We start from the raw sequence: 20,240 nt of genomic DNA, 5'->3' as shown, positions 1-20,240 counted from the left end.
CCTGGCTCTGGTGCTCACACTGCACCTCTGCACAACGGGGCAGCTCAGCAGAGGAAAACCAGGCAAGCAAGCCACCCCAGAGCCTTCGGGAAAGTGTTAGCGGAGACACTTTTACCGGCCCTCGATCAACATGGAGCAGAGAGCTTCCCTGAAAATCACCTGCAATGCTGACCACCACACACACCAAACCAGTTCCATAACTGGATTTTGCTGGCGTTTTCTTCACAGGTGTGTCCGGTGTTGTATTTTGCTGGTGTTGCTCTCACAGAGTGTGGTCGGGTATTCTATTTTGCTGGTGTTTTCTTCACAAGTGTGTCGGGTATTCTATTTTGCTGGTGTTGGTCTCACAGAGGGGTCAGTGTTGAATTTTGCTGGTGTTTTCTTCACAGGTGTGTCGGGAGTTGTATTTTCCTGATGTTGGTCTCGCAGAGTGTGGCTGGGTGTTGTGGGACCAGTGTTCTCCATTGGCTTTCTTGAAAAGCTGTGCGATACCTGGCAAATGGTACCAGGGTTTGTTGTGGTGGCCTGGAGTATCAGAGAGAGCAGAACACACACCTGCAGGCTGTGAACAGCTGTTTCATCGTGCCCGGTTTGCTTTCATGCAGGCGTTCATTCAGAGTTGCTGAGCAGCTGGCGTGTGAAGCACCAGGCTCTCCGACTTCATTTCTCCTACTGCAAGCTCACTGTGCCCCCGGCGTCTGTCCACATCCACAGCCCCGTGCCTTTTGGCTGTCTGCTGCTCCACGTCTCTTTCAGCATGAGTTCTGCTCTGGCCAGGAGCTCTGTACACAGCCTGCTACTTCCAGGCACTAATCTGAATTCCGGTGGCCGGGATTTCCTCAGACCAACTGTGTCTAATCTTTTCGTTCTGTTTACGAGGCTGTCAGTGCAGGATCTTGGTGATAAATCACAGCACCTTTTTCTGCTCGCAATTCACCCTGCTCCTAATTAGACGGCTTCATAACCTGTGTGTTTTACTGCAGTTCTTGTCCTTTCCACTTAGGGATAGCTTCGTGCTCCCACACTGGAGGCTGCGTGGAGGCTGCGTGTGGGGCCCGAGCTGGCTGCGGGGTGAGATGCCCTGGGCCTCTTCTCCTTCCACGGTGCCCGGCGGGGCGCTCTTGCCAGCCTGGCTGCCTGGTGGGAGCTGCTCTGGAAATAGGAGCTCCAGTGCTTCTTTCCCTCGACACATGGCCACAGATGCCACAGGAGACCTTTCTAAAACCAGAGGTGGATGTTCTGTTCTGAAGAGTGCCAACAGAGGGGCCACTGGCCTGGCGCTGTCTGTGTCCTTTACTTCCTGAACTCCTGACTGGTTCGGCGTGCCTGGGGACCCAGCAACCGACCTCCTCCTCCTCTTCACCCTCATCTACGTTCTGCTCCTCTACATCCTCCTCCTCCTCTTCTCCCTCATCTACGTCCTGCTCCTCTACATCCTCCTCTTCGTCTTCTCCCTCCTCCAGATCCTCCTGCCCCTCCTCTACCTCCTCCTCCTCCTACATCTCTTTCCTCCTCTCTTCCTTTCCTCCTCCTCTTCCTCCTCCTCCTCTACCTCTTCTTCCTCCTCCTACATCTCTTCCTCCTCTCCTCCTCTGGGTAGGTGTTTCTTTTTGTTGTTTGTCTGCTGGCTGCTTGGCTGTGTTTGTTTTGGTGGCATAGACCAAGCACTTGCAAGGACTTCTTATGCAAAAGACACAGGGCCTTCCTCTGCTGCCCAAGTGTCTAAGTATTTTTCTATAGTTTGATAAAGACCACTAAGTTTGCACATCTTTATGTTTTGGGGGAAATTAGTTCATCTATTTAAAGCCATAAAACTATGGTTCTATTGAAGATGTGACAGAGATAACATGTATCCTCAAAAGCCAGGCCTGAACTCAGGTCCTGAAAGGAACACAGGCTCAAGGCTGGTCATCAGAGCTGCACAGCTCAAGACCCAATTTCAAACACACACACAACACAGGTCTTTTTTTTTGCCTTGCAGTTTTCTCTAGAAAAGGAAGTCAAAACTGAGCACACATATTTCCATGGCCTTGTGAATAAAGACATGCTGAGAAGGGGTCCTCTGTTACATGTCCTTCTCTGATTCCTCGTGTCATACCTTGTGTTTCCGTGGTTCACATGGAGATTAGACATTGAACAATGTATTTGAATGCACAAACCCAAGGACACAATGCTTGAGTTTGGTGGATCTGCGGTGGGTTTGTGATTGTCTGGTTTCTCTGCATCTTACGAGAGGTGTGGCGGGTCTCAAAGCCAGCGCTGCCAGCCCAGAGCTCTCGAGGCCCACAGGGGGCTGTGAGGGAGGGAGGGGAAGCACGGGCTGTCTGTGGTAGGAAGAGTGGAGGAAAACCAAGCCCACTCTAAACCTAGCCATTCTGAAGACATCAACCAGCTGACAAACGTCCTCAAATTACTACATGCATAGGCTCCAGATTATTTCTAAATTAGTATACAACTTGGGAGGAAATTCTCCAACCTAAAAAAAATGAACAGTAAGGCAATCAAAAATAATTTCGTGTTGGCAAGAGCTGTCCGTGTGACTCTGGGATTCCTTCTCTGGGGAGCGGTGGGTTCTTTCCCTGGGGACGTGGGATCCAGGGCAGGGACCTGGATGACGCAGGCCCAGGACGCTTCACAGAGCCCCGCCCCCCCGTCCCCACACCTCCCAAGTACCTTTAAACTCAATGGCAAAGCCGGACAGGCCCACGGAGGCATCGCTGCGGAAGGCCAGCAGGAGGCTGTTCCCGCTGCTCTCGATCCTGTCCGGGGCCTGGGAGCCCTGGAAGCTCCCAATCAGGGGGCTGTTGGAGTCCTCACCTTCGTAGATGTGCAGGAAGTCGTAGCTCGGCTCCATGTTGAAACTGAAGGGCAAGGAGAGGAGGGGAGGGGGTGAATTCTTGATCAGGCCTGGCGGGCCTTTGTGTTGGAATTTCAGCACGCAGGCAGTCCAGTTCAATGTAGCGGCAAGCACCATGCAGCAGCACCCCTTGTGCTGGATACTAGTGTTCTGCATGCCCGCCACCCTCGACGCGGCTCAGAAGAGACGAGACGTAACGGCAGTAAGTGTAACACCCACCAGTTTGCTAATGACAGACTCACAGCAGGAGGCTACCAACACATTATCCTCATCAAGATTTGAATTTTATGGGAGTGTTTTTAATTATATTTATCTATATATGTGTGTGCATTACATATAATATATATTATATCATGTGGGTATCACTGTGTATCCTAAAAGAATTTTTTAAAGATCTTCATATATTTTTATCTTCGAAATTGTAATTCATGGTTTCTCAGCTAAATCAGCCAATATAACATTACCCACAAGAGTAACGTCTGGGAACAACACCCAGACACTCCATTTGGGAACAACACCCAGACACTCCATTTTCGCTCTCTCTTTCTCTATGTATGCGTGCGTCCCCCGGTCTCTTCCTCTGCTTTTTATTAATACCCCGGCAAGGACTGGGATAGCGTGCACTGCCTGCCCCTGCCACGGCCGCAGGGCCATCAGTGGCCCCCTGTGGTCCAGCCCTGCTGACCAGCGAGGAGGAGGAGCTGAGGTCACCTTGCTGGCCTCCACCCTCCTCTCCTCCTCACGTGAGTGTCTTTGCATCTTTCACAAAGGTGCCACAAAGGCAGCCAGCAATGGTTTTTTCTTCCTGTTGGCAGAAATCTTCAATAATTGGGGCAGAAAGGGCCGTGTCATTTGGTAATTAGCACAATGTGCTGCTTAAGTGGTTCTAGTTTGTCTGGTGTGTCCGGGGAAAAGCAGGAGCAGCAGGCAATCTCCTGGGGTCCAGCCGCCTGCTGAAGGCCCTGGGCAGCCCTGGGCCCCTGCCAAGGCAGGAAGCTCTCGGGCTCCCAGCCCCTGGGACTTTGTCTGCTCATTTGCCACTTCTCTGACGTCAGAAATGAGGGAGTGAAAGATGGCAGTTACTAAGTTGGGGGGCTTGTAGGAACTGTGTCAACTGAGTGGAATTTTATTGGCATAATCATTTTATTTAGAATACTTCACAAAATGTCATTTGCATTTGACTGTTCCATTCCCAGCATCTGGCAGAGTTGGTTATTAGTATAGGTTATTTATTGAACCCTGAAAATGCTACCAGATGCAGGAAAAACTCACCTGTCTGATCTCTCTTCATATAAACTGTAGCTTATACACAGAAGGCTAGGGTGACGTGTATAGTGAATATGCTTCTCTTCGCCAAGACCTGTGGTATTTGAACCTACAATGCTATGCACACATGTGAGCTCTAATGCCAGCCCACAGGACAGGGCTTCCAGGCCTTGCATGTCAGTGCAGCGGCCCAGGAGCAGGTGAAGGTGTCCCTCCACACTGACCGCAGGATCCAGCCCGAGCCCGGGGAGGCCTCCGTGCTGCCAGTCCTGGAATTCTCTCCCATTCCTCATCCAGATCCATCATCCCTCCTGGATGGGCCTCCCAGGTGGGTCCCCCTGTGACCAGCCTCCAACACCAGCCTTTGTGAGCTGTCCCTGTGGACGGAGGGGCTGGCGCCACACGGGCCCAGGCAGCTCCAGCCCAGTGCCCTCCCTCGTTCCGGCCTCCGCACCCCACAATACGGACCACGGTGGTAAGAGTGTGGCACTAAACAAAGACTCAGTGATACCAAGATACACGCCAGCCAGCCTCCTTTGCTTTGGAAAATGGTGGCGGCTTTAGTAAACTCAGACAGTGATGGCTTGTCACTGTGTTTTACCTGCAGAGTTACAGACGCTGGGAACAGGTGTCACTCAGAGCTCACCATGACCCGTGAGAGGCACCCATCCCTGAGCAGAGATGCACGGGCCACAGGAGAGGAGTGGCCCCGTGGGGGTTAAATACATACAGCTGAACGCTGGGACCCTGGCTAGCTGAGCAATCCCCTGGGCAGTCTAAAGAATAATAAAATATCATGTCTACTCAAGTCAACAATCAAAGTGTCACACTGGATACAACTGTGGTATTCAATAAAATTTAAATTCCATGAACTGTACAAAAATAAGGGCATACTACAGAATCTGTCTTATCAAATCAGTGTTTGAGCTTTTATCATCTCCAAAGGCAAGGATGCACGCAACTCCCACAACTGGGGTCTAGATGGAGTATGTCCACCCCACCCCCCGGCCCTCACCGTAGGAGGAGTTTTGCTTCCTGAGCGCGGTGAAATTCCAGCTCTCCAGCCAGAGGAGCCCCACGTCCTCAGTGTGGAGAAGCATCAGCCTCTCGGCTGGAGAGGAGCGGGGCTCGCTGACTGGAAATACTATGGAACGTGCTTGTGTCAGAGTTTGCGACTCTACGGTCTGCTGATCAAGCCTCTGCCACAGGAGTCTCTCTGAGCAGGACAGACCGTGTTTGAACTTAGCGCGTGTGCACGGGCTAGCACAGTGCTTCTGCGCACAGCAGCAGTGTCCACTCGGACCATGGTGCCTGCCACGCAGGGCGTGTCCGCAGACACGAGGCCCAGAGCTCTCCTAGACCAAAGGTAGAGAGAGGCTTGAAGCACTTCATGAAGTCACCTCTGGTGAGCATTTCCAGTCTAACTGACAGCGGGACCGAGCGGGACCCTGCACGACACGTACCTTTTGAATATCAAGGCGATGACGAAGTCCGCGTTCACCTTTATCCGCCAGTCGCACTCCTTCCCAGGGGGGTAGGGCTGGGGGTAGTTGGGGGACAAAATGACACCCGCCGGTCCTGTGAGATTCCCTCCACACGCAGCTACAGAGAGCAAAGCCAACAGGGAGGTTAGCTGAGGGGCGAGGGGGGGGAACCCGAGCCTCTCCCACCCAAAGCACTGTGGTGTCCATTACCGAGATAAAACTGTAGGACCCAGAAAACCAGAACATTTCTCATGTGCTTGTTGAAAAATGTTCTGTCATGCTTCTTCATATATATATATATATATATATATATATACATATATATGTATATGTATATACACACACACACACACACACATATATATATATAATGGAACACAACAGAACATATAATATGTAACATAATGCATTATAATGAAACATGACAGAATACATAGTAATATATTATATATAAAACTACATATAAGAAAAATTCTCAAACTATTGACAAATACAATTTTATGACTATAAAATTTTACCCAAACCCCCTCCATCTCCCTCACCCCCAAAATACAACTTGGAGATAAAAATATCCCTGGACATCACCACATGGTCTTTGTAATTGTTTTTCCATTTTATGTAGGTTACAGCCATTTATTTTTTCTAGGACACAGCTTCGTGCAATGTAATAAATAACCTCTATCTGTTGTTTGCTTTGCCTCTGATTCTACACATTTCTGACATTTCCTAGATCATTAGTACTCTGGAAGTGCTGGCTAAGTGAACAAACGTCACTGTAGGCTTCCTGTGGCTTTCTGGGAGGTGTAGGGCCTAGCTGTTTATCCCACACATCAAAGTAGCAAAACAAACTCCATTTAAGTGGCATATATATGTATATATATATATAGAGAGAGAGAGAGAGAGAGATGTACACACACTTATATGTATATGTTTGTGTGTGTGTGTGTGTGTGTGTGTGTGTGTGTGTAGTAAGTAGAAGTTGAGATGGGAAGTTTACCTCCAAAATACAATTTGATGAGATTGCTCGGAAGTCACTGTAGGAAGGAAGCACAGTGGTGATGATGAATTCAGAATTAGTTACGCTGCCCTCTGTGCTGGCAAGCAGTAATAGAGAGCTTGTTTTAATAGGCTTCCTGTTTGTTCTTGAATCTGAAAATGTTTAGTATCGCTTTATGCACTCGATAAGAAATTCTCTTTAATCTTCTACCACAAGGAAGCTGGTGAGACAGCACGAATACATAAGGACACACATCTTGCGCTGGTGATGTTTTTAAAATGGGGGACTCCGAGGGGTAGCGGATTGCTTTAACCAATCACTCCAATTAAATGGCGACATTCCTATAACTCTCCACAGACACAAGCAGGAAAACAATCCCCCAGGCTGGCAGTCACCCCCACTCCACAGCCCTGTGGAAAACAGAGCGTGCAAAGCGGGGCCCTGCGAGGTCTGTGCACCGCAGGGCTCAGAGATGGGTGAGCTGCTTTCCAAAAGAAGAAACAAAATTAAAGCCAGGAGATTTTTGTTGCAAACTCGAGTCTGATTGAAGACAACGTCTGAATGATGCCCTGGCCATGTCTGGGAGGTGCATGCTCAGAAGCGATACCAGCCAGACCCTGAGGCTGGTGCCCCTCCCCCAGAGAGAGGGAGGCAAAAGTCGAGAAGGTTCCATCCCAAACAGGTTTGGAAGATGAAAACGAACAGGGTCGGGGCTCTGTCCCAGGCTGCTCCCAGCAGGCAGGCTTCGGCTGTGATGTAAGAACTGACTCACAGGAAGCCCAAGAAATCCTGGCCTCTCCTGAGAGGCCAATGCAGAAGAAGCAGTTTCAAGGCTGAGAGGTGGAACTAAGTGCCACAGCCGGCTGAGTGTGCATTCCCTTGAGTCCTGGGGCCCCGCTTTTGAGCTCCATTAGGTTTTAACTAGAGAGCTTGCAAAATGGTTTGGATAGGATTGGAATTTAGCAGAAAAGGCAGCTCAGAAGCTCCAGGAAACACCAACAGGGAAGGGCCTAGAGGTAAAACCCAAATCCTCACCCCACTGGCCCTGGGCACAGGGCCTCCCCATGATCTGTGGCAAGGTGTCAGCACTCTACTCTTCACCATCTGCATCAAACCATGTGTGCACTCGCCCCTTCCAGAGATAATCAGTCCTTAGACAGACATCCTGCAGGTCCAGGAGGGATAGCAAATAGAATTTAGAGGCTGGGCACCAGTGGCTCACGCCTGTCATCTAGCTACTCAGGAGGCTGAGACCTGAGGATCGAAGTCAAAGCCAGGCCTAGCAGAAAAGTCCATGAGACTTTTCTCCAATAAGCCACCAGAAGACCAGATGTGGCGATGTGGCTCAAGTGGTAGAGTGCCAGCCTTGAGCTGAAGAGCTGAAGGACAGCGCTCAGGCCCAGAGTTCAAGCCCCATGGAGAAAGAAAGAAAAGAAAGAAAGAAAGAAAGAAAGAAAGAAAGAAAGAAAGAAAGAAAGAAAGAAAGAAAGAAAGGAGGGAAGGAGGAAAGGAGGGAAGGAGGGAGGGAGGGAGGGAGGGAGCGAGGGAGGAAGGAAAGAGAGAGAGAAAGAAAGAAAGAAAGAAAAAAAGAAAGAAAGAAAGAAAGAAAGAAAAAGAAAGAAGAGAGAATTTAGCAAACTCAGGCTAAGTTTCTGCTGTCCAGAATTCTATAGAATTTGGAGCTGGAAAAAGTGAATGTGGGCTCCCAAGACAGAGGATTCTATAGAATCTGGACTGGGTAAACATGACTACAGGCTCCTGACCGCGGAGACCAGAGGGTTTGGAGGAATGCCTGCTCCAACAGCGCGGTCCATTGATCAGTGGTCATTTGACCTGTGGAAAGCAGTCATCCGTCCAGACAGTGCAGAAGTCCATTTGCAGGGTACTTGCAGGGAGAGGGAGGAAGGCACCACGCAGAGCCAGAGAGAAATTAGCCACAGGTGGAAATGGGCCTGGAAATGGGAAGTCAGGCGATCTCACACAGAGGAAACCAAGCAGGGCATAAGACGCTACTGTGTGGAGGGGAAAGGAAGTTAGTGAGCTGCCTAGCCTGGGCATATATGAACTTAAAATGCCAGCTATCATGAGGGTTCAGCGCTGCGTCCACATTAAGTTATGAAGGTCAGAACTACCACAGGCTCGGAGTTTCTAAGTTGTGGGGAAGAAGCCCACTTGCCTTAATCCAGTGTCACAGTCGTGAGTGAGTTTGGACAAATGTCCCACAGGGATGCGAGCTTGTAGAAAATGGGATTTACCAATTTGTGAATGATCCTCGGTGTGCTTTGTGCAACACAGAGTTCGTTATACCTCTCTCCAGAGGAACAGCGCCTAAATCACTTCATGGGTCAATAACTGCAGCTTCAGCTGCAGTCAGCTGAAGAGGGGTGTGTGTGTGTTTGTGTGTGTGTGTGTGTGTGTGTGTGTGTGTGTGTGCATGTGCATATATACACATGGTATTGCTGTTCTGAGCAAGCAGAGCTGCCTTCTGCAGACATGCTATGCAGTCATGAAAAATGACTGGAAGGAAACATAACACTAAAGAAGCATTTGCTGATAAATGAAACCTATAGCTTGTAAAATAATCATTCAGGCAGTGTTTCTTAAACACACTTCAAAATAGGTGACTATATAATCATGAATTTTATGATTCTATGACTCTACTGATGGTAACAGCCTTTCTCTCCTCTTTGTGTCTTACTAGGGCTTATTGATAACTACAATCAACACATATTATCTTTAAAAAAGGAAAAGGGAAAAGGGAAATTAAGCAGTGTCTTGAATCCTGAGCACAGAATTGCCTGCTGGCTGCATCAGACCAGCCTCTGTCCTGTTATGTGGATATTTTACAGAGGACAGAAGCCCTACTGCTAAAACAAGCAGAAGTATGATGTAATTAAAAGACACTGTTCACTTGTTCCAATTACAGCTCTCCCATAAGGTCTACATGTGAGCTGCGTCTAATTGCTAAAATAAGTGATCATTCAATTGCCAGCAGATGATTCCAGCCTGCCTTTGAAACAACTTAAACTGCTTAGCACAGAATTAATAGTTGCTGGCCCAAACTAGGTGGCTACCCCTAGTCACCTTAACCAAAAGTCATACTTTTAACAAAAAAGTGTGGAATGGTTTGCGGGATGATCATATCTTAGATGAACCTAAGAGCTGAATTGCCTCTTAGAGACCAACTTGTAGTTGTGTTGCTTTTGAGTATGTTCCTCCACAAAGTTAAAACATGTGAAAGTGGCAAGGTTAAAATAAAAAGTCTTTCTGGGGCTGGCTGGGAAGGTGGCTCAGAGGTAGAGTGCTTGCCTAGCATGCATGAGGTCCTGGGTTTGATTCCTCAGTACCACATACACAGAAAAATCCGGAAGTGGTACTGTGGCTCAAAAGGGTAGAGCACTAGCCTTGAGCAAAAGAAGCTCAGGGACAGTGTCCAGGCCTGAGTTCAAGCCCAGGACTGGCAAAAAAGAATAACAAATCCTTTCTAATTAAACCCAGGCTGGTGGTTAAACGGAGGCTGAATTATAGGGAATGCCTCCACCCAGGAAAAGAAACCTGCAGCAACTTCAAGGCTCCTGGTAATTCCACAGTCACTTAAATGCATGGCAGGACTCACCGAGGTCAGGAAATACAAATGGGCCCCACACATGACGCAAACACGGACTGCTGTCTCCCCACACATGACGCAAACACGGGCTGCTGTCTGCCACACATGACACAAACACGGGCTGCTGTCTGACCACACATGAAGCAAACACGGGCTGCTGTCTGACCACACATGACACAAACACGGGCTGCTGTCTGACACACATGACGCAAACACGGGCTGCTCTCTCCCCACACATGACGCAAACACAGGCTGCTGTCTGCCCACACATGATGCAAACACGGGCTGCTTTCTGCCCACACATGACACAAACACGGGCTGCTGTCTCCCCACACATGACGCAAACACAGGCTGCTGTCTGCCACACATGATGCAAACATGGGCTGCTGTCTGCCACACATGATGCAAACACGGGCTGCTGTCTGCCCACACATGACGCAAACATGGGCTGCTGTCTGCCCACACATATGATACAAAAATGGGCTGCTGTCTCCCCACACATGGAGCAAACACAGGCTGCCGTCTGCCACACATATGATACAAAAATGGGCTGTGTCTGACCCACACATGGAGCAAACATGGGCCGCTGTCTGACCAGGCGACAGCACAAAATTTCATCTGTCTTCGTGAATAGTCCAGGATAAGGGACTATAATTATTTCCCTAAATTCTCCCTAGAACACGGAGGATCTGACAATGGAGAATTTCTTCGCTGGTGTTCTGGGGAGAATAAAATTTCCTTTACACTACAAAAATCTCTTCAAGGTCACAGTATGCAAAGTAACCCCTTAAGGAACCCCTTAACTGTGGCCTAACATCCCATTCTCTCTCTCTCTCTCTCTGCTAAGATTAATTAAACTTAACATTCTTCAAAAAGACTATGAAAAAGTTCTAATTGAACTGTGATAGTTCATTAAAATAATGAAGCTAAGTAGAGTTTCTTTTGAAAATAAAGATGAAATACTCTAAATAGGCATTTTATATTAAAATGTTTAATTGAAAGAAGAGACAATGTACATGTAATTACTACCTTATATAAAATGTATCTCCCTAAAATCACATTTGTGGTAGATCACCTTAGATGGTTATTCAAACCAAAGGCTGCAAAACCATCTATCACCCTTCCAATAAGGCCAGGCAATACAATTTTAATGAAATGGAAGAAAATCTTTTCCTTTGGTCTTCATTTTCACTGAGACAATATAATTTCTAGCTTTCAGGATTCTATTTAGCATGTGCTGCTACTGTGGGCAAAGCACATCTCACAAGAGAAAGTGCTCTTTAGTAAGGAGGTTTTGCTTAGGGGCCTTTTCTCATATTGCAAATGAGAATAGTAATGGTAGGGATATGAATTTTGAGCCCTTTGCAATTTAAAATTGCAGTACTTTGGCTGATCCATGTTTATATAAGAGTTACTAAGGATGAGAAATGCTAGATAAATGTCAATTACTGTACATTAAATAAGCTACTTCCTTTATTTCACATAATTAAATAAAGCTTAAAGGTTTAACATAGAATTTTTGTGTGGCCCCAGATCATCCAAGGACCTTTCAGGAACTCTTGAGAGACAACTCCAACCCAGCCGTCAGAAGCAGGACAGTTCAATGGGGCACGGGCGCACATCCACACACAGCACAGCAGGAGGGCACGGGTGCACATCCACACACAGCACAGCAGGAGGGGCACATGGGACAGCATGGGCACACATCTACACACAGAATCTCTGCCTCTGCGTGGCTGATACCTATGCAGGTCGGAGGGTCTGGCTGCCAGAAGAACCGGCTGTTGAGCTGCACACAGGTGACCTTGGCCTGTCCTTGGAGCTGGTAGCCAGGGTCGCACTGGAAGGTGATGGTGTCACCGGGCTCCCTGCTGTCACCGTAGCGGGTCCCGTTCTGCATCGTCCCGGGATCATTGCAGGTGGAAGCGATGGAGGCTGCAAAGAACAGGCAGGCCACATCAGAGGCGCGGACAGCATCTGGGGGACGGCTTCTGCCCAGAACAAGGGCGACGTGCGGTGAACACGAAGGACTGCTCCGCCACGGATCTCTCTGATGGCAGCAGCTTGCTAGCAACACCTTCTTGAGAATGTAAGTGGCTATGGATTTTATCAAGTTTAGCACCTTATCCCTATATTACACAGGGTACACCCACACTCCCTCCAGTAACTCCTCAGTTATACCTTAATTAAAAAGCCAGCCACGGTTAAACGATCTAATCAGAGCACACCCGTCTCTAAGGAAGAATGTCCTTAAGGTCTGAACTCTGTGCTGAGGGTCCAGATGGGAGGCAGGCCTGTGGGGGACAGGGCCCAGGGAGATGATCAAAATGGCCAGCACTCAGCCGGCCACCCCACCCCCACCCCCACCTCTTAGCAATGGCTCTGAGATGACGGTCTGCACTTTGACTTTAAAAACATGTGCTGGGAACTTCAAACCATGTGAGCAGCCAGCGGCAGCCTGCCAGACAGGCTCGGGCTCCTCAGAGCGGCGGAGGCCGGCCCCGGTGCTCACACGGGACACACCCATCACTCTACTTCTGAGGGAGCTGCTTCTCCAGGCCAGGTGTCCTGCCAATGCTCGGGCCTCACCGTCGCCTGCCACACGCTGCCACACGCAGCCAGACGCTCACCCACAGCCAGGAAGCACGCCTGAGGAGCCAAAGCTTACAGATCTTACTTTAATTCAATCTTACTTTCAGGAGAGCGCAGCCTCTGCTCCCACCCGCCCGTACAGGATGAGGACCGGCAGTGTGCTTCTCTACCAGGTCTTCAGGCATAAGACGGGTGGCCCCAGCCTCACCTCCCCGCCCCAGCGTCCCACCGAGCCCGTCTGCCTCTCCCCTTGTGTAAAGGCTGCGATGTGGTGTACACATGGGCTTCTAGCCACAGAGGGCCTCCAGCCCAGGAAGGACAGAGTGATGGACAACAGTGGGCCGGTGACACTGCAGAGCTGTGCTCAGGGGCTCGGGGCCCTCGCTAGAAGGGCCGATACCAAGAACGCCACGTCAGACGGGAGCAGCTCATCAGGGCTTCACTAGAACTTAGTGAGCGCTTACAATCACCATCTTCTAACACTCTGGAAAAAAACAATTCCAGGCTCCTATCAACTGGGAAGAGGAGGGGAGGTAGTGGGCTGGGCCGGCTCTCCTCCCCGCTCCAAAGCCCAGCCGGGGCGGGAGCTGTGGAACTGCAGCGTTAAGATGGGAGCTCGTGCAGTGCATCTAAAACCCGGGACAGAAGCCACGGGGTGGCCTCCAATCCAGGTAGCAAGTAGGAAACGATCAAGAGGCCAGGGCCGGCCAGGGCGGGCGCCACTCGCCTCTCCCACCGGCTCTGGTTAGCTTACGTTACCCTGCCTTGCCTCTCTGCACAGTGACAGCAGGACAGCTACATAGGAAGCTGTCCCGTGGAGTTCTGGACACATCGCTGCAGCCCACTCTGTTGTGCAGTGACGTTTATGATGCGCACTGCCACAGAGCCGGGAGAGGATAGACACATAGACAGACAGAGCTAATCATACAGACATAGCTAGCGTCTATAGGGTCTAAAATATAATACTTTAGACAGACAATCTATCCATCTATGCTGCGGTTTTCCCATGAATCTCTTTAATGAACAGCAGTCGATGCTCGTTCATTAAGATACACAGTATGGACAAAGGGGCACAGGTTTTCCAAGGAAGGAAGGTGAGTCCCAGCACTCACACCAACCTAGTATAAACCTGTGCTCCTGGAGCCCCCGGTCCCATCACATGAGCTGGAAATGCAGAGCACTCCGGGTTCCTTCCGGAGGCCAGTGCGCTTGGGTTAAAGTTTCGGCACGGTTTTCTTTACCACTGTGGAATCCAGTTTATTCACCCTCCAATTATGTCCAGCCCTTCCGCGTGCAGCCCCGCAGCACACGTATTCAGAGCGTCGGCTCCACTAACGGCTGTGTGTGCGTCACTGGTGAAAGGGTTCGTTTCCGTGGAATATCTGTAACAATGATCATGGTGACGAGAAGAAAGTGTGGATTGGAGTACTCAGGTCATCTGCTACATAGCCAACAGTGATCCTGACAGAAAACCCCCAGGAAACAAGACGCGGCTCTGCTGTGTAGCGGGGCCGGCTCTCGCAGTGGTACCGCCATGTGCGCGGTGTGGTCCTGTGTCCTGTGTCCTTCCGGTGTCCCAGTTCTGCAGATGGCGGCTGGGGCTGGTCTTGCTTCTCACACAGTAAGTATATCTCCGGTTTCCTCAGAATAACAGCTTTGCTTACAAGTAGCGTGTGTCTACACCACAGTGTCTACTTGATTGATGCACAATGGGTACCAACCATGTTGTTCCTATTTGTTTTCATGCACAGATGGATTTAATTTCAAACTTTGAAGGTATTGCAAGGATGACAGGAGTTGCCACACAGATTAGGCGATTCTGATGTCCTTACACAGGAGAAATCAGGATAGATTTCCTGACTGTAAAATTCCTGGTAAATACTGGCAAGCGTGAAGCCACAGGTCAGCTGTCAGCAGCACCTACCGCCGGACATAACATCTGTTTCCACGGAATGATAATAACATGAAGATTTCCAAACCAAACACAAGTCCTTTCTAGTTAACACAATTCCCCTTTACCCAGGAGCCTGAATCAATCCTGTTACCGTGAGCAAGAAAAAAGAAAAAATGAAAAAGAAGGAGGAAGAGGATTCCCCAGGCAGATGCAGGGAACCTTCATAAAGCATGAAAGGCTGCAGCTTCTCAGAGGAGGCACCAGCATTAACACAGATGTGCAGACAGAAACAGAAACATGAATAACAGCAGCGGTAAGGCCCCTCCGCAACTCTGCAATAACGCTTCCACGTGGAAAGGTTGCTTTTATGATCTTTTTGGTTGGTTTGTTTTGTTTTGGGCTCTGGGGACTGAACCTGTGCAAAGGCCTCACACCCGCCTTCTCCAAATCTACACACCCAACACTTCTGGGTCCTATCTTGAGACAGAATCCTGCTCCATAGCCCAAGCCATCCTCCAGCTTCTGATCCTCCCCCCTCAGCCTCCAGAGAGAAGTTGGGATTTACAGGTAGGAGCCACCGACCCAGCTACTGTTATGCTCTTGATGCTTAACAAATACTTAATAGCTATGGGCCCACATTAAAACGTACGTCTGCCAAACGTAAGTCAGATGGAATTCTACCATCTGTGTGACAGAAACAAGCCAACCATGTTGACTTGGCATGTGAATTTATTACCCAGCAAGCCCCACAGGGCGGGGGTGGGGGGTCCCAGGACAATGGCTCAGGCTGATCACATGGACATGCAGTGCTCACTGTGACGGGCCTCACAGCCGAACAGGCAGCACACATCCCCTGCCCCTCACCGTCTACCCAGACACAATTAGCACTTCCTGGTAATCGTCCTGAGCCTTTCCGCTTACTCGCTCCCTCAAGTTTCATAGCTGAATTCCCTTGTCCATCCATAAGAACTGTAGACCTGAGTTTATCTCAGATTCACACAGAGACTCCCTAAGTTGTTGGAAAGAGATTATCACTGATTTCTCTCTCCCGCTCCCTCTCTATTAAATTCCATTTTAGAAAAACTTTGGAATTATTATTTTTTATATTTCTTATAAATACATGTTTTAATGATTTTAGCTGTGCGCTATATTTTTAAGAGATCCATACTACATGGTTGCTTGAATCAGAACAGCCTGGTGGAGTAATAGTGATCATGATAGAAGAATAGAACTTGGATTACTTTTCTTAAGTTCTCAGGAATTCTCTGTGAACTAAGCTCTTTTATCTTTAATAAAGCAAAAGCAACTACCCATGTTCTGAGACAAAATGGTGATTGGCAGGTTTGTTTTCATCATGTCAGAAAGTAACATCGTTATGAAAACCAAGTATGCTTATTCGTTGATGCTTAAAAATAGTACACAACTTAAGTTTATTGTAAAATCAGTTTGTATTCAATAGTAATGCAGGTTTTACACTTTGAATGTACCATAAAATTCCGTTTTCTGCATCTTCATGAAACCACAGGATCCTTCATTCTTTTTTCTTTTTAGATTTTTGGCTTCTTCAAAATAAAAACAAAACTAGGTTTAAAAAAAGAAGAAGAAAAGTGCACTGTCATTCCCCAAAGATCCGTTTCTAGCATCATCCAATCAGCAGCAAGTCAGTAGGCCTTTAGCTTTCCATGGAGACATGGGTGCCACGCAGGGCAGACTGGGGGGGGGCAGGAGCAGCACGCAGGGCAGACTGGGGGGCAGGAGCAGCGCGGAGTTCCCACGCACACTGCTGCACTCCCGTGGTTGGCTCTCGGCGGCCTCTGTGGGGGCCTGGCCTGGGGAAGCTCAGGGACCCAGCCAGTAACGCTGGCTGGAGAGAGCGGTATCTACCCACTTTCCCTCCTTTGCCGTCCTGGATGGCAGCCATGCTCTCTGGTGCTTTCCTGCCATGCAAGCGTCCAGAGGATGCTACCATTGTCAGCCTTGAGGGGTGAAATGGGAGGCCAGAGAGAGAGGAAGCTAATTTGAGAACCATACACTGACCTTTATCGCACAGCGTTTCCCCTGAGTCAGTCTGTCTCCAGAACTGAGTCTAAACAGTCACAAAACCCCAGTGCTGGAGGAGGAGACATAAACCTGAGGGCAGGCCTCCTCCACATGGCAGAGACCAGGCCTCAGCCCTAACACAACCTCTGTAAAGAGGGGCTGGGCTGCTGGAGTGCAGCTGGCATGCTGGCCACAGGGCTGGCCTGAGCTGGTGCGCTGGGGTTTGCTGGTGAGCTGATGTGAGCTGATGAGCTAGTGTGAGCTGGTGTGAGCTAGTGTGAGCTGGAGTGAGCTAGTGTGAGCTGGTGTGAACTGGGGTGAGCTAATGTGAGCTGATTAGCTGGTGTGAACTGGTATGAATTAGTATGAGCTGGTGTGAGCTAGTGTGAGCTGGTGTGAACTGGGGTGAGCTGGTATGAGCTGGTGCTTGGTGAGCTGATGTGAGCTGATGGTCTGGTATAAGCTGGTGTGAGCTAGTGTGAGTTAGTGTGAGCTGGTGTGAACTGGAGTGAGCTAGTGTGAGCTGGTGTGAACTGGAGTGAGCTGGTGTGAGCTGATGAGCTGGTGTGAACTGGTGTGAGCTGATGTGAGCTGATGAGCTCGTGTGAACTGGTGAGTTGGTATGAGCAGGTATAAGCTGGCATGAGCTGGTGTGAGCAGGGATAAGCCGGTGTGCGCTGGTTATGGTGATTGATGATGATGGGAATAGTCCTGGTAATGGGACATGCATGTAAAAGGCAACAGAGGTAAATAACCAGTCATACGTGGGAGCCTTTCTTTTTCAAACAACACCTCATCCATCTCCCCGTCCACCCCTGTGCTGCTTTGGAGTGTGAAACCTGTAGAGAAAACCGGCTCAAAGGTGGTGTGAAAGAGTGGGCATGAGACCACGGCCAGCCTGCAACCAGGCGGCTTTCAGCGCGAGCAGATTTCGTGATCATACTCCAGCAAGCATCGTTGTAGACTCGGCTGACTTCCTGGTGAGTGATTAGCATGCAGGATACACCTGGGAGGAGAGGAGCTGCGTCTCTCCACGTCTTACCCACTGGTACTGATCTTGCTGACGCTCTCACCCCAGAACCGCATGGGGTCCAGGATCTAGCCTTGGAGCTGAGCATCGTAATGCAAGCCTCTGTATGCATGGTGTGTGTGCGTGCTGGGTCTGGCGTCTGGCCAACAGGGCCAGAGGAAGGCCATGGTGTGTGGATTTGCTCACAAGTGGAGGGTACGGGGGCACAGGGTCTGTCCTCTGTGGTCCCCTTGACTTCAGAGAGCAGAGGGGCGGCCAGCTCCGTCCACCTGCGCATGGAGCCTCTGTGCAGGAACCTGCCTCTCAGCCGGGCTCTCTGGTTGGCTCTGGCCTCTAATACAGTCTCAGGCCGAAGCCTCTCTGTTTTCCTATGAAAATGCACCCCTTACATGATGACCTTTCATCAACGCAAATTGGAGAGGCATGTCCTGTGGCCCCCAGCTACTACCAGCAGCTCTGAAGAAATCGATTCTGCAAAATCTGAGAATGCCCAGTCCTGCTGCCCCTCGGAGGGGAGAGGCGGATTCCAGTCTTGGAGGGAGAGATGAACTCTGTCCTCAGAGGGGGAGAGGTGGATTCAGTCCTCCGTGGGAGACTCCGCCCCGGGGTATCTCACCTAGTGTAAAGGTCCGTCTTCTGTGCTCATCTCCCCTTTTCTTGTGTTTAAGGCCCGGTCCAATGGTGTTTAAGCTCTTGTGTAAAGCGTTGGGCTGATGGTGTAATTCCAGCCAGGTTCGTGTTCGTGTTCGTGTTCCCGGCGTCCGCCACGTGGGGCCGGGAGGACAGCAGCGCGTCCACGGGCGTCCTGTGTACTAGCGGCCCTCGGGTCCTCTCCTGGGAGGGAAGGCTCCTCTCAGGTGAGATGGGTTGACTGAGCACAGAGAGCTGTGTCCCCGCGTGGACTCCACGGGCGCCTTCCGCCCTCACCGGACGCAGCGGCCCGTCCATCCAGGCTTTAAACCAAGGGGGTCATTTGTGATGGAATCAGAAGATTCCAAATTACAGGTTCCGCAGAGCGAGCGGGAGGCAAAAGGGTGGCAGCTGGTCAGGGAGAGCGACGCGGGTGAGATGGGGAGGGGGCCGCGGGGGGGGATGCTGGGGAGGGGGCCGCGGGGGGGATGCTGGGGAGGGGGCCACGGGGCGGGGAATGCTGGGGAGGGGGAGTGGAATCCACGCTGGAGAGTACGAGCTGATGGAAACACGGACGCAACAAAGGCTTCAGGTGAACGAGCACGGTGCGCTGCGCTGCTCACCCGTGGGAGAGCCGGCGTCCACCCCCTCCCGGTGCTCGGGGGCCCTGTGGCCGCCCAGCCCTCCTGCCGCACCACAGCTCGGCCCTCGCCCGTCCTGCCAGGTAAGCCTTGTACACGTGAACCTTTCTCCTGGTAACGCCCCGTCCCCGCGAGCTCAGGAGACCTGTGGGGCAGGCAGGGGCGGTGAGTCAACCACACCGAGGAAACCCCGCGAGGCCACGGCTCCGTGCCCATGGACGAGCGCAGGCACTTCAGCTCAGACAGAGAAAGGCGAGCAAGAGGAAATCTGGTGAATTTCGCTTCCCTGGAACTGTCCTTGGCCACCTGGGATTTGAACTCAGGGCCTCGTGCTCATGAGGCAGGGGCTGTGTCGCTGGGTGACACCTCCAGCTCTTTATCACCAGTTGTTTTGGAAACAGGGTCTGCCTTTTCACCCAAGAGTTTGCAGCTAGATCCTAAGCTCTCACTTGCATCTACATCAAGAGGACAGAGGCACGCTGCTGGACCCAGCCTCTTCTGTTGACACAGGGTCTGGGGAAGTCCTGGAACCTCCATCCTCGGCTCTGTTTCTCACATGGCTGGGAGAGCTTAGAAAAGGTCGCATTCACTTTCCCCAAGCAGAGGCCGGCCTCCGTGTCTCTCCTCTCAGCCTCCCCCGGGCCGGATGGCAGGAGTAAGCCACAGGCCTGGCCCACCGCTGAGAAACCCGCGGCCCTTTCCATCTCTCCCTAAAACACCCGGGAATGAGTTCCATGGAGACTCGCGCTACCTGCCCATGATGACTTGGAAGGAGCCCTCCCCTGGTGGCCTCGCCCTACTTCAGGAAAATGCCCACAGGCTCGCCAGACACAGCGCGGCTGCGCACCCCCACAAAGGGACGCAGTAGCGCCCCCGTGAGAGGAATGGCCGGTTTCCCCAGGGGTTAGCTCTGATAGTGCGCCCTGCGCGCCTGCTGACCCCAGACTCGCCGCTCCCACAGGACCGCCTCAAAGCAGGCCGCCGAGGGGGACAACTTCTCCATCACCCCGACCTAGGCCAGCTTTCCTCGGTAAATCCCGACCCTGACCCGTCCCACACCCGTCCACCCTCGGCCTTGAAGGCTGTGGGCAACAGAGCGGCTCCAGGGCCATCCCAGGTGCCCGCCCGGGGCCGGGGCAGCCTGGCAGAGGGCACAGCAGGGCCCACGGGGGACCACAAGCCCCCACCCCTCCCCGCGCCCC

General features: G+C 50.9%; 1 protein-coding gene across 1 annotated transcript in view; it reads right to left on the bottom strand.

The window, feature by feature from the left end:
- Positions 1 to 20,240, bottom strand: part of LOC105991563 (CUB and sushi domain-containing protein 1-like) — an 871,556-nt gene that overhangs the window by 164,531 nt on the left and 686,785 nt on the right. The window contains exons 26-29 of the mRNA XM_013024215.1: positions 19,021 to 19,183; positions 11,955 to 12,202; positions 5,587 to 5,725; positions 2,674 to 2,861 (exon numbers count right to left, since the gene is read on the bottom strand). Coding sequence (XP_012879669.1) covers positions 2,674 to 2,861; positions 5,587 to 5,725; positions 11,955 to 12,202; positions 19,021 to 19,183 — 738 coding nt within the window. The remainder of the gene's footprint in view (positions 1 to 2,673; positions 2,862 to 5,586; positions 5,726 to 11,954; positions 12,203 to 19,020; positions 19,184 to 20,240) is intronic.

Source organism: Dipodomys ordii, unplaced genomic scaffold (assembly GCF_000151885.1).
Source record: "Dipodomys ordii isolate 6190 unplaced genomic scaffold, Dord_2.0 Scaffold74, whole genome shotgun sequence".
Lineage (NCBI taxonomy): Eukaryota > Metazoa > Chordata > Mammalia > Rodentia > Heteromyidae > Dipodomys > Dipodomys ordii.
The sequence above is the reverse complement of the archived record's forward strand: the minus strand, read 5'-3'. Positions and strand labels throughout refer to the sequence as shown.